We start from the raw sequence: 14,564 nt of genomic DNA, 5'->3' as shown, positions 1-14,564 counted from the left end.
CACACACACACACACACACACACACACACACACGTTAAAATTTAATAAATATTTAACATATACCTACTGATTGGTGGCGGGTAACAAAAAGAGTTCTCTTAACCAACTTGTAGATGGAAAAAAGCTTCACTACATATATCTATACAATCCGTGTACATGTGTATGAGCTGTTTTAAAGATGATATGACGAATGTTTGCTTAAAAAATCTCATCATATCATCGTAGTTGTGGTGGGCTAGAAAACTAGAATCTTCTATTCATATTAAATTAAAATTATAAATATAAATATATATATATATATATATACATATATATATATATATATATATATTTGTATTTATTTATTATACCTATAGAGTATTATATATTATATATATGAATTTATTCCGATTTAAAATCTATTCATGACAATATAATTTACCAAATGAAAAACTTTAAATTTTAATTCATTCATCCACTTATTTTTTTGCCAATATTTATTTAATAATTTATTTTATTTATTACTTACTTAAAAAGTTTTAAATTAAAAATAATAAAAAAGCGACAAAGTTAGTCATTGCAATGTGTTACAGTTTTATTAATCTCCCATTTCACAACGCTACTGCATTGTATATATATATATATACATATATATTTGTGTGTGTGTGTCATAACTTCTTTAGTTTGTGTGTTTGTTTGTGTGTATCTGCGTGTGTGTTGTGTTGTGTATATAATTATGATTGAGTAATTAGAGTAATTGCAATTATCATTATCTTGTTTAAAGAAAATAAATTGTATTTTAACAAGTTGTTGAATCGATTTAAAATTTACGTGTATAAAAATGAATGAGTCTATTTTTATTTTGTTTTTGTGCGTGTGTCTTTGTGTCTCTATGTGTCTCTCTGTCCTAATGCATTATGTCTCTGTCTGCTTATACAGTATAACCTGGTTTGAAATCAAGCGTGTTCTTAACTCGTGACTTATCTGGAACGTCGAGTTCCTTAGTAAACCCCATCAAAATTCTCATGAGTTTATCTTCCTATCCTCTTTTCCATTTTCTTTATTTATTTGTCGTTCATTCATTCTTCAATTCATTTATTTACTCAGTTGTTTATTCATTCATTCATTCGTTCGTTCGTTCCTTCATTCATTCATTCATTCATTCATTCACCCAGTCATCCATAAACTTATTGAACGTGGGTCGATAGACCCACGTTCAATACGCAATCGAATTTCTTTAGTACGTCAAACGGACAGGTGGTCATATTAAATTCTTTATTATTATTATTATTCTTTATTATTATCATTATTTTATTATTATTATTATTTATTGTTATTATTATTGTTATAATTATTATTTATTATTATTATTTATTATTATCTTTATTATTAAACTATTTTTACTGCGTGAATATCAAATAATTGAATGAGCGGATTGATGATGAATTGGTAAATGAATGAACGAACAAATGATTAAATTAATAAATGGATGAATGAATGAATCGATGGATGGATGTATGAATGGATGAATGAATGGATGGATGTTTGAATGAATGGATAAATGGATGAATTAATGGATGGATGTAGAAATTGATAAATGAATGGATAGATGGATGAATGGATGTATGGATGAATGGATGGGTGGATGAATGGATGAGTGAATGGATGGATGGATGTACTGTTGAAAGTGTTTTTATTCTGTTATTGTACTTTTTATAGCTTAGGCGTTTTTAATATGAATTTTAATAAATAAATTTCAATTAAAATTTTAATCAATTAACTAATTTTTAATTATTTTTCACAATTCGTTAAAACTTATTAATTTTCTTTAAACAGAAATTGAATTGTAAAAATCTTATCTATCATTACCTTGGCCATTCATTCATTCATTCACTTCCGTCATCCATCCATTCGTTCATTCATTCAATCATTCATTCATTTATTCAATACTTAATTAATTCATTCATTCATTCACTCATTCAATCAATCATTCATCCATTCATTCATAGCTACTTGCCTGTTTGTTTACTAGTCCGGTGTAATAATTATTTTTTTAACGCTAAGTCGTTAGGCTGGTAAATAGTTTCAATAAACAGCTGAATAATGTTTATCGTGTATTTATATTCTATGTATGTATGTATGGTTGTATGATTGTATGAATGTAGGTATGTATGTATGCTTGTATGATTGTTTGCATGTATGAATGTATGTATGTATGTATGTATGTATGTTTGTTGGTTGGTTGGTTGGTTGGTTGGTTAGTTGGTTGGTTGGTTGGTTGGTTGGTTGGTTGGTTGGTTAGTTGGTTGGTTGGTTGGTTGGTTGGTTGGTTGGTTGGTTGGTTGGTTGGTTGGTTGGTTGGTTGGTTGGTTGGTTGGTTGGTTGGTTGGTTGGTTTGTATGTATGCATGCATGTATGTTTATGTATGTATGCATGAAAGCATGTATGTATGTATCAATCATTATCAATTGATCAATTATTATTTCTATCAAGATACATAGAAAGATGACGACGTATGTTTATATGTATGTGTGTGGTGTGTGTGTATGTGTATGTATGTTGTATACATTTTGTGTGTGTTCAAGATGTTTTTGTACATACACGTGTATGTGAGTATGTTTGTATAGGTATGTGAATTGTGGGTGTGTACATTGGAGCATTTCTTTCCATACTACTCTATGATGGAGAAATGTAAACCTTTTTGGGGGACAAATAAAAAGCAGACGAGTTTAACCATATTTTTTAAAAGTTGGGCCACACAGAGGATGTTGCAATGGTTGTGTGACGATCAATAAATGATTTGATGTTTTTTTAGCAAATACATTCATTCATTTATTTAATATTTGCTCACATTTTTTTTAATTTTCACTTCTCTGTAGTTCGCTCTTTTTCTCGTTCTTTCTCTCTCTTGCTCTTTCTCTCTCTTTCTCACATTCTCTCTATTCTTTATTCTCTCTCTTTCTTCCTTCTTTCTATCTGTCTCAAGCCTCTTCTCTCTTTTTTCTATAAAACACATGCATGCATATATTATATATGACAGGAAGTTAAAAACTTTTAAACCCAATATAACACAACACAGATTCCCTTACAACAGCAGAACTAGATACACGAAGAACAAAATGGTATTAATGATGTGCATGTGTAAACAAACACACTCACACTCATACACGCTGGCACTCACACACACACACACTCACACGTTTATTTTTTTTATTTATTTATACAAATACAGCGCAAAACGTTTTGCAGATTAGGTCAAAGTGACACGACGGACAAAATTAAAAGACAAACTTGGATAACTTGGTTTCGGCTACATTAAAAATAATTAGTTGACTTCTTCTTCACATCCACAAACTTCCTTATCTTCTTCAAACAGTTTTTTCAAATTTATACTCACGACTCCTTCTTTCATAATTTGATGACTTGCTAAATGTTACTTTGGATTTATTAGGCATTGTTTGTTTTGAAATTTTGTGGTTTGTTTGTAAAATTAAACTCAGACGCAAAACCATGGATACTTAAGATAGAAAATGCTTGACTCGATAGGTAAGTACACAATGTTTTTGGGCCTTCGCACGCAAGTGTGATAAATAGTATAGATATGTGAATCACTGCACAAATAGAATTTTACCGAAACTGTTAGTCGTTATTAGGTTAACGTGACTAACCTAAAATATGATACATGTACAACCAGCCATCTGTGAAAAAATTGTTGTTTTTGTATTATTGATCAGTGGTTTTTACAATAAAATGTTCAGGTTTTTTTGGAAATAATTGTTAATTTAATGAACTTAGTAATTTTAAATAACATTTAATTCGTTGAAATATTACAGTAGGTTTATTAAATGAACAATTAAGTATTTGTTGACATTAGGCATAATCTATCAAGTTGCGCGATCTCATAAGTTAGTTGAAAAATTAAAATTTAATGATTTTTTATAGCAAACATTTATGCCATTTGTTATAATGAATTCTGTCGTTAAATTCAAACAAGAATGTCATTAATTTCAATATTTCAATCTTCGTGTCCAATGTCCAAACCAAACTTAAAATAAGAAATTTCAACTAGCGATCATTCTTCCGAATGGCAATGAAAAATTAGCTAGCTCTCATCCCACGTTCCAATGTTCATTGATCCTTAACACTTAGCATCATCGAATTAAACTGCCGACCAACGGACTGCTAATGGAAAGTGAATGGGAGGAGTTTCATATCGTTTAAGTTACGGATATCGTCTTGGTCAGCAAGTGACTGTTTTCGTGACCTTCATTTCAAAAATACGCTTAGGATATTTTTTACATGATCTAAAAAATTATCGTAAGTGTCATTTTATCGTAATCGTATGTTCATAATCGTAAGTTCAAGAATAAATATGTATAGAAATTATATGCATGAACGAATGTTCTTGCATATAAATTCTATACATATTTATTCTTAAACATATATATATATATATATATATATATATATATATATATATATATATATATTTTTAGGGAAAAAAAAATTTTCAAATTCTTAACATCTCCGAAAAAAACCCGACTCCGAAGTAATTCTCCGAGACCGACCGACTGCGACACAGTCTAGCTTCGTGTGTGGCAATACGATGCAACACGTGACCAGCGGTTTGGTATTTCAAAACTCCACTCTTATCTGCCGGTAGGAAGCACAGCATGGCGGGCATTGGTGATAAACGGTTCGAATAGGAGGGATTAGAAAGATTGGGATGTGTTTAATATTAAATGGAGAGGTATAAAACTGTAATGCGAACCAATGGTCGACTGTAATGAATTGAAACTGGATGAGAACGTATCTCTTCGCGAACAATTCTCATTGAAAAATGTCGGTACATTTTTAGCGGAAGCTATATAACATAATCAGTGAATTCGATTACATTCATAAAATAAAATTGATCTGTAAAATAATTTGAAAAAAAAGATCCCCAACGCATATTATGTGAAGACGAAGGTTGTCCAAAACACACACGCACACACAAACACACACACGCACACACAAACAGAAAGCGGCCGAGCGATACAGGATGTTGTTATTCCGCGTTTATTTACATCATATGTTAATTCATTGAAAAAAATAAAAATATGAAAAGTTTTTTCGAAAGTTGAAAAATATTGAAGACACACATCCATCCAAACTTGTACACAAAGTAACAAACACTAATTTAATTTTTACAATGTTGAATGTACAGACTGAGACATACCTGCTGTTGTTAGTTACATAGGTTAGGATAGTTCTACAAACAAAATATAATGAACCCGAGACGAGCTGCTCAATCACAAAAAACACATGATCATTTACTTCAGACTACCAGATGCTAAACTTTGGAGAAACGCTTCCATATAAAATATACATTCATACATTAAGCACAATCTAGCAATCACTTTCTGATATGAAGCAAACCAAACCTCAAAAACTAAATCTCAAGAAATGGAACTATCCAAAACAGGTGAATAAGACCTTTATAGGTTTACTTAAACTCACATACGCGTAGTGTGTAAATTCGGTAGCGTGTATGCAATGAGATAAGCGAATGCAGAAACATATTCATACAAACATCAGTAGACGTACATGCGATCATTTTGGAAGAAATAAATCGACATGCAAGAAAAAACAAATGATTTAATGGAAAAATAATAAAAACATTTAACAAACGTATGCCGAAAAGCAATTATAAAATGTATACCAACGAAGAAGTTGCACGTGTTGCAAAAATTTTTGTTGTGAACATCTTAAAACAAACAACCAAACTAGTAGTTTTAATAAACAGACATTAATCAAAAAATTAGTAAATTAATGAAAAGAGGTAAAAATTTACTGATTTAATACATGAGTTGAATTCAATTGAACTTTTACAAATCAATGCTATCTCAATGTGACAGGGAGCTCACATACCGCTGTTAGTGCTGAGTAGATGGTGGTGTGCAAACATTTTAACATTGTGGGCAATTTAAATCAAAAAGCATAAAAACAAATATATTCAGCATATTTACACACATATGAATAGAAAATAGATACAGCTACCATTTGTACAATTGTATTATGATAACCTTTCAAAATAAACAAAACACGTCTGTATGACATTCACTCATCTGTTCATTCAAACAAATGAACCGGAAAATAAGTGAACACGAAAATGAGCAAAAACAACTCAACAAATCAACTCATAAACAAGAAAACAAGCGAACGGACGGACGGACGTACAAACAAACAAACAGGTGACCACAAAATCATACAAAGATAAATAAACAGAAGCATAAAATGACAAATAAACAAAGAGCGATCAACAAGATGGTCTGCCAAGGTGATGTTTGTTCTCATGTCTGACCAGGTATCTCCTACACGTAAATTGTCTGTCGCAAAACGAACACGAAAGTACCTTAGGCTCATGTTTGGCTTCAATGTGACGCCTCAAACTTTCGCGTCTAGTGAAGCGTGATTGGCAGTAAGGACACGTCGTGTGGCGTCGCCAGTCGTCGGGCAGAGCCTCAGGGTGGCAGGCCCTTATGTGCTCCGTCAACATACCAGTTCTGTAGAACTGCCGACCACAGTGCTCACACGTACGATGCATCTCTGGTTTGTGTTTAAGTCGGTGGACCTGTGAGCCGATTGGAAAATGTAAGATAGATGTCAATGCAGTAATCAAAATTGCGTTATACTTACCACTATTACAACATTCATTGTTGTTATCATTCAAAATCCCATGTTAGAAAATCTTAAAAACAAACACTCAAAGATATCAATCACATCGAGTAACAGACAGTGCAGAATGCCTAACGAATATAAATACATATTTATTTTCCACGAATCTTTTTAAAGACCAAAGAGATGAACCTTGAGAGTCTCAGAGGTGGAGAGAACTTTGCCACAGTCCTCACATTGATTGACAAGTCCGAGGTGGACAGACTGGATGTGGTCACTCAGTTGAGATCGGATGGAGAATGAATGACTGCAGTACTCACACACAAATCGACTAAAAATTATTAAGTTGAAATTGTAGAGAATCTTAAAAATTTGTGATTGTAATAGGTGATTCTTTAAAAAGTTTTAAAATGATACACTGAACTAATATTAAAAATGAAAAGCACTACAAAACTTCTCTATATATTCAGCCTCAGACAAATGTTTGAAAAAGCAACAACAATGGATTGCAATAGAAACACATTATGGTTTTGACACCTTTTAAAAAGCCCTTCATGTACTTCATGACAAACACTCACATTAAAAATATTAATTATTAAAAATAACAACTATTGAATGATAATGTGAACCTGTCAGCCCTGTATATGGGCATACCAGGGTGATGCTGTTTAACGTGGTTTGTAAGGGCTAGTCTGCCTGGAAATCCGACAGAACACGTCGAGCACCTGTGAATGCGATGATGATAAATGTTATGAAGATTCAAGTTACCCCGACTTTCGAAGACTGTATCACAATCGTAACATAGATAAGATCGATTACTGTGGAATTCATTTTTGTGCTGCTTTAGATCTCTCATCTGTGAGAAACTTATGTTACAATCAGCACAGGAGAAAGATATTTGTTTAGAATCAATCGACTCCAAGTCAATTGTATTTTTGGATTCTGAAGCTTCTTCAATCTGTCGTTCATGGACAGTTCTTAGATGATTGTTTAAAGTGCATTTTGAAATGAATGTCTTGCCACATGCTTCGCAAAATAACAATCTGGCTTTTTTATTATCAGATTGATCTGAGTCTTCATCTGATGAGGAGTTTGCCATAATATTCGTCTTTGGTTTTATATTAATTAAACAAGGCACAGAACTTTTATTGTTTTTCCTCACAATTGGATGTTTTTCTTTCATATGCTCTATAAACTTTTTATGACTGTCAAACAAAATTTTGCAGTGGCTACAATCTTTACGATGCACAACATAATTATGTGAAACGATTGAATGGTCTTTCAAATTTACGAAGGTATCAAAACCCATTTGACAGAAATGACAAGTGAATAGAAGGCCATCAGAATTTTCCAACAAATCATAATCAACTTCTGTAATGAACTGAATCTCATTATTGAACGTAGTTGAGCATCCAACCATTCCATGGTGGACAGCATTCTGATCATTTTCAGAATTGTTTTCCACCACTACGCTGCTGGTCTGAATCAAATCTTTCAGTTCCTTGCTTATCTCTGGATCATCCACCACGTCATAGTCTTTCATATCATGATCGTCTATAAGATGTTTTTCTATGTCCGTGACTGCCTTGTTGCATGATAAACAGGTGAACAGGGGTCCGCCGATGTTCAGGTTGCTATCAAAACCATTAACATTTGCTGGGTCCGCCGACATTTGCTTCTGACTACTAACTAATTCCAGTTGACTTGACGATTAGGTTGAATTTTCCGCTGTTAATAAACGAAAATTTGAATCTAAAAACGCAGCTTGTCTATCAACCATTAAATAGGGATTCGATAATCTGGTGGAGATTGTTTTTTACGATTCCAGTTAAGAAAATTTAAATTTAAAGGAGCCGGATTAACGTTTCTAACTTAGAATAACAATAACTTAAAATTACGAAAAATGAATTTTACAAATAGCAAGAACGGCCAATAATTATGGACGGCCGTTATCATAGATTCTATAAATAATTTGTTTATATTTAACTCTCAACACTAAAATTAAACATCAATGTGCTAATTTGAAAGAGGCAGGGGTTGATTTTGTGCGAATAAAACTCAAAAAATTGTATCAAAGTTGTTGTAAATTAATTTTAATTAAGAAATAATCATTCATATTGAAATTAATATTAATTAAATCAGCTATCTATTAATTAGAAGCCGGTTAGTCATGCTCATGCATTCATTCATTCATTCATCTTCATCTTCATGATGATCAAATAACATTAAATTAATTATTATTATTATTAATTAATTAATTAATTAATATTAATATGAAATAAATATATACTATGTGTGTGTGCGTGTGTGCATTATTCATTATTACATAACATTAATTTAATTAAGACTTAAGTCTTTCTTAACTGCACTTTCTTAACTAACTAAGTTGCACTCTTGCTTTTGGGGCAGTTAGCTTTCTTTCTATTGGTTCCTTCTTATTACATATCATATCTGTTATGCTTTTTTTTATTATACATAGTGCAAATGAATAATATAATATAATTAATATTAAATAGAAGATAGGCACTTTAATTTAAAACAGACTCATCATTTAATTAATTAGTAATTATTTGTTACTAGAATTTATTATTTATATTAATAATTTTAATTAATTATAATATAAGACAGATTGTCATTCACACTCCATAAATTGATAAATCATCATTGTCATTATTTATATTTTGTTGAATAGTTATTTGTTTATTTGTTTATCATCTTTACGTTACAGAGAAACAAATGGTATTGTGATAAAAAAAAAAAAATAAGAAGTAACAAGGAAAGGAGGACAAGATGGCAACTTGTGCAGTTCTTGGTGGTGGGATAAGTGGACTTGCCACAGCTTACTACCTGAACAAATTTGGTGGAAATCTTGTGAAAAAAGTTGAATAAAATTTTTAAATTATTAAATTATCAAATTTGTTTTAAAATTAGCAGGCCTGTTGTTTGTATCCTCAAATGTTTTTAGATAATTTTAATTGAAGGCACTAATCGATTCGGTGGCTGGATGAGGTCAGTGAAGTATGAGAAGGATTTGTTGTTTGAACAAGGACCAAGAAGCATACGAGGTGTCGGTAGAGCGGGGTTTAACACACTTGAAATGGTAAATACTATGAAATGTACTGTTTCATTAATAATTTATTTTATTTCAATATTTAATTCAAATTTTCATAAATTAGTTGATATTTTGTTAGGTTGAAGACTTGGAGCTGGATGATGAAGTTCTCCCCATTCCTCGAAGTCACGTAGCTGCAAAGAACAGATTTATCTACGTTAACAAGCAACTCTGCAAGTTGCCAAGCAGTCAGTTTACTACAAATTATCTCCAATTAATTCAACATTGTGCTTTCATCAACCTTAAAATATGATTACTTTTTTATTTTTTATCAAAATGATAATTATACTGTAGGTTTAAAAGCAGTTTTAACAACTCAACCTCCATTCAGCAAGCCTTTGTGCTTATATGGTTAGCATAAAATTGTCTGTTTTGTTGTTAACATCTGTTATAACTCTGGCTTTGTTGTAAAAACTTGCTAGTATATATTTATTTATACAATTTATTCACGTTTATTAATATTTTTAATTCTAATAATAATATTATTTAATTATGTCTTATTTTGCGTAACTTAAGGTTTGATGGAACCATTCAGAAAGAAAGGTGAATTAGATGATGAGACGGTTGATAGTTTCTTCAGCCGAAGGTTTGGTCCAGAGGTCGCAACTTTTTATGTTTTTTTTTTGTTTTGTTGGAATAATTTTTGGATTATTGGAGATTTTAATTTGTTGGTAGAAGTTTGCCCAAGCCATTAACTTTTCTTAAATGAATAAATGCGTTGATGTAGTTGATGATATCATAATGTTGTGGTTTGTGTTTTTTGATGTTTTCATTGATGCTGTTAAATGCTATTGATGTCTTGGATTTAGTTGGTGACAACATACTGCTGTTGCAATCTTTGCTGTCACGTTGTTGATGAAGTAAATCTGGTTTATTTTTTATTCTCCAGGTAGCAAAGTACGCAGCTAACTCTATGTGCAGAGGAATATTTGCTGGAGACAGTTTGAAGTTGAGCATGAGGTCATGCTTTCCATTATTCCATGAATTTGAATCCAAGTATGGGTCTATTGTTAAGGCTGCTCTCATGAGACCAAGAAGTTAGATGCTGTGTGTATAATTTATGTTTGTGTGTGTGTGTGTGTGTGTACGTGCGCGTGTGTGATTGTAATTGTTGCAATTTGTATGAATATGCTGAGTATGTGTTCATGTTTATGAGTTATTACAGTAGAATACAAATCATTCGACAAATCGTTTTAATAAATCCTTCATATTAGTCAAATATTCTTTAAATACCAGCTAAAAGGAGAGAAAATTCCGAGCTGATAAACAAATTTGTGTCTGAAAACTGGTCCATGTGGTCTTTGAAGAATGGCCTTGAAGATCTACCACGCAAGCTTCTGGCCACTCTGCAGAAAGAGGACAAGGTGAAGGTCATGTCAGGGTCGAAGGTCAACACTTTGCAGTTTGATGATGTAAAAGTTAAGGTGGGCTTTTTTGAATTTAAAAATAGCTTTAATCATGTTTTGTTACTACTGTTGTTTTCGTTTGCGTTTATTATTTGATGAATTTGCTAATTTTGTTGCCTAGCAATTTATGTAAAACTCGTAATATGATGATCGTGCAGCTTGTTACAAGTGCGAATGGTGAAATAATGACGGTTGATCATGTCTTCAGTGCACTTCCATCATTTGGTTTGTTCTCAAATGTTTTTTTCTTTTTCATTGTTTGTGATATTAGCTCGCGGTTTGTTGAATGACAATTTCATACTATGGTTTAATCGTTTATTTAATTCATTTATTCATTCATTCATCATGTCAATTGTTCATTCACTCATTCAACGAATTCGACATGTATTTCAAAACAGTCTGATTTCAATGATTCGTCTGAATGCGCACCCTCACCAACTGACAGATATATCTCTCCTCCTCCTGCCAACATATGCCAACATATCATCTCTCCTCAACGACATCAGGTTCGCCTCGGTAGGCGTGGTCAATTTGGTGTATCCCAGTGACGTCACAACCCCTCAAGTTGGGTTCGGACATTTGATTCCTTCGTTTGAAGACCCAGCCGTGTTGGGGGTCCTCTACGAATGCCACACGTTCCCTCACCACAATGGAAGGGATAATAAGACTAGGATAACAGTGAGTTTGTTTGGAATTAGGTTTCAGTTGTTGGTGTCGTTTTTTTTATGGCTCTTGTCTCAGTTGCTTGTCATTGCTTTCTCAGTGTCAGGTTCAAAGCACAGCAATACTTTCAGTCCGATTTCGCGGATACTTGCTATATTTATCGCTGAGGTCGTATATACCCATACCCATCTCATATCATTTTATTTCCTTATACAATTCAGTTGATGATGGGTGGTGCCTGGTTTGAGGAATGCTTCGGAAGTCCTGAAACTGCAGATAAATGTAAGTTTGAAGAGATGGCGTTGAAGGCTGTCAGTGAACAACTCTCCATTAAGCAGAGGCCTGAGATGGTGGTTGTCAACGTCCAAAAGGTTGGTGGGTCATCCTTCGTTTGACGTCCGTTTTGTGTGTTTGTATAAGATTTAATGCTGTGATGTGGTCAGTCAAGTATCAGTAAGATGTTATTTAACTATATTTGATATAGTTGAATAATTGTAGAATCGTTCAATTTAACTTTAATTCTTATTTCACCGTTATTCATTAATATTAACAAAGTCTGAAAATGAATATTCATATTTTCTTTAATTCAGTACTGCATACCCCAGTACAAAGTTGGTCACCACAAATTATTAGAAGAGGCGGAGTCATTGATTTCTAAAAATAACCTCCAACTCTCATTGGTCGGTTCCTCGTACAGGGGTATGAGCATAAATGACTGCATTTTCAATGGCAAACTTCAAGTTCAACAGTACCTTGGAATCCGTCGTGATGATGAATGAATGAATTAGTTAAATAAGTTGATGGGTGGATTGATGAATGATGCATGAATGGATTAATGAAATTGATGAATGATTGCGCGCATTCACGGTTTATTAGATTGACTAAATCTAAATTAATATGCGATTGATATTTGATAAACTAAACCAACAATCATGTTATATAAGTTGATATTTAAACCTCTCCAAAAACACACTGGCCGACAGGCCAGTGTGTTTTTGGAGAGGTACAATGTAAATGAAAGGTAACAAATATACTTAAATAATATGGAGTTTAATTATTTAAATTGATTTAATATTCGTTATCAAGTGAGAAATCGTCGAATCAGTCGAAGATTTTGGACACATGAATGACCTAAATAGGATTAATTCACCATTTGTATTATAAACATGAAACCTTAGATTTGCGGCCGGTTCCATAAGTTACTCGATAACTGTCTTTTTGGTCATCCTGTCTTTTTAATTTTGTTTGGAATCAAATAAAGTATATCGTGTCGTATTGTAAATGCGAAACACATCATATGATTCGTAAGTAGAAGGCTTTTACGTAACTACGTGCATAATCATGTGCGTCTATTTCATAAATCAAGAGTTGGCAAACTACAACCCGTATTTTGTGCGACCCGCGAGGCCTTGTTCGCTATAAAAGGTCATCAGTTAGACATTATGACAAAAAAAATGGAGCCAAAAATTTTAAAAAATCTCACTCGGGTTGAAAAAATTTGCTATTTAAGAACATATGCGGTACCAAGGGGAGGCCTATTTACCAGCATACAACACCTTATGGGTTGAAGCAGGGATATGCAAAGAACCTAAATTTTTTCAACTTTTAATTATTTTCAGTAATGTCTCCCCTTGCTCCAAACCACATAACTAGAATAATAGAACTAATCGATCAATTCGATCTATCGGTCGGGCTATTTGTCGTGCTTGGATTGTTGGCTTACGAAATTGCATGGATTTTAACGAGCAAGCTATATGAAATATTTACTTGATTTAATATGCTTAAAACATTGTTGTAATTCTATTAAATTTTAATAATGATTAATAGAATTATGTATTATTAAATTATTTTTGTTAATTTGAATATAAAAATTGCTTTTGGTCCGGTGAAATCTGGTGGCTTACTGAAGCCGAAGGTTGGCTTAGTAGGATTGAACTATAGTCACCCTTTTTTTATACTATTCGATCATGTTAAAAATTTGTTTGCTTATGAAATAAACGGCCTAAATAAATCAAAATTGTTATTTGAACAACTATCTTCATTATATTCAATGAATATTTTACATTCTGCTGGTTCCCATAAGAAACTGGCTGCTAAAATCATACGTTGGCTTACAGCAGTGGCTTACAGGGTTTCATAGAACTCTTACGATAGCAGTTTTTAGTACATATAATGCTTTTAATAAATCAATATATTCATATCACAATTATTTTTGTCAGTATAAATATAGAAATTGCTTTTGTCATGTGAAAAACAGTGGCTTAATGAAGCCGTGTTGGCTTAATCGGATTTTTTCTCATGTATACAATACTATGAGATAAATCAATCAAACAATCGGTCGGTCGGTCGGTCGGTCGGTCAGTCAGCCAGCCAGCCAGCCAGTCAGTCAGTCTGTCAGTCAATCAATCAACCAACCGATCAATCAACCAATCAATCAACCAATCAATCAACTAAATTGAATGAACCAAATAAACAAAAATAAAAACAAAAATAAAAAAAATTTGCAAGGCCTGTTCAAACTCGAACGAACAGTTAACCGTACAGATCTACAAACAATTTCGAGATTTTAGTAAAGAAAGAAAAACACAATAGTTGCTTTTATTTGAATTCATTCAAAAATAAAAAGTGACGGTTAGTTAAAATTTTAAAATGTCAATTTTTTTTTAAATTTGTATTTTAAATAAACAAATATAACAAAATATCGACCGATAAAAATAATTATTATCCATTATTATTATTATCATACA

General features: G+C 32.3%; 2 protein-coding genes across 2 annotated transcripts; one reads left to right on the top strand and one right to left on the bottom strand.

The window, feature by feature from the left end:
• Positions 1-6,301: 6,301 nt before the first annotated feature.
• HELRODRAFT_141834 (hypothetical protein) lies at positions 6,302-7,669 on the bottom strand (the record flags this gene model as incomplete). The annotated part of the gene is made up of 4 exons (XM_009016237.1): positions 6,302-6,592; positions 6,829-6,967; positions 7,266-7,552; positions 7,610-7,669. Coding segments are annotated over 4 exons (777 nt in total), but the record flags the coding sequence as incomplete, so codon positions are not given.
• Positions 7,670-8,656: 987 nt separating this feature from the next.
• On the top strand, positions 8,657-12,859 carry HELRODRAFT_110634 (hypothetical protein). The gene is made up of 14 exons (XM_009016236.1): positions 8,657-8,791; positions 9,140-9,151; positions 9,367-9,516; positions 9,602-9,736; positions 9,828-9,936; positions 10,043-10,099; positions 10,265-10,347; positions 10,638-10,785; positions 10,985-11,172; positions 11,313-11,379; positions 11,600-11,832; positions 12,039-12,188; positions 12,408-12,774; positions 12,800-12,859. Exons 3-13 carry the CDS (start codon positions 9,427-9,429, stop codon positions 12,594-12,596), a joined length of 1,449 nt encoding a protein of 482 aa, XP_009014484.1. The 5' UTR covers positions 8,657-8,791; positions 9,140-9,151; positions 9,367-9,426; the 3' UTR covers positions 12,597-12,774; positions 12,800-12,859.
• The last annotated feature ends 1,705 nt before the right edge of the window (positions 12,860-14,564 follow it).

Source organism: Helobdella robusta (genome assembly GCF_000326865.2).
Source record: "Helobdella robusta unplaced genomic scaffold HELROscaffold_18, whole genome shotgun sequence".
Classification (NCBI taxonomy): Eukaryota; Metazoa; Annelida; class Clitellata; order Rhynchobdellida; family Glossiphoniidae; genus Helobdella; species Helobdella robusta.
Note: the sequence above shows the minus strand (reverse complement) of the source record. Positions and strands in the feature narration are given on the sequence as shown.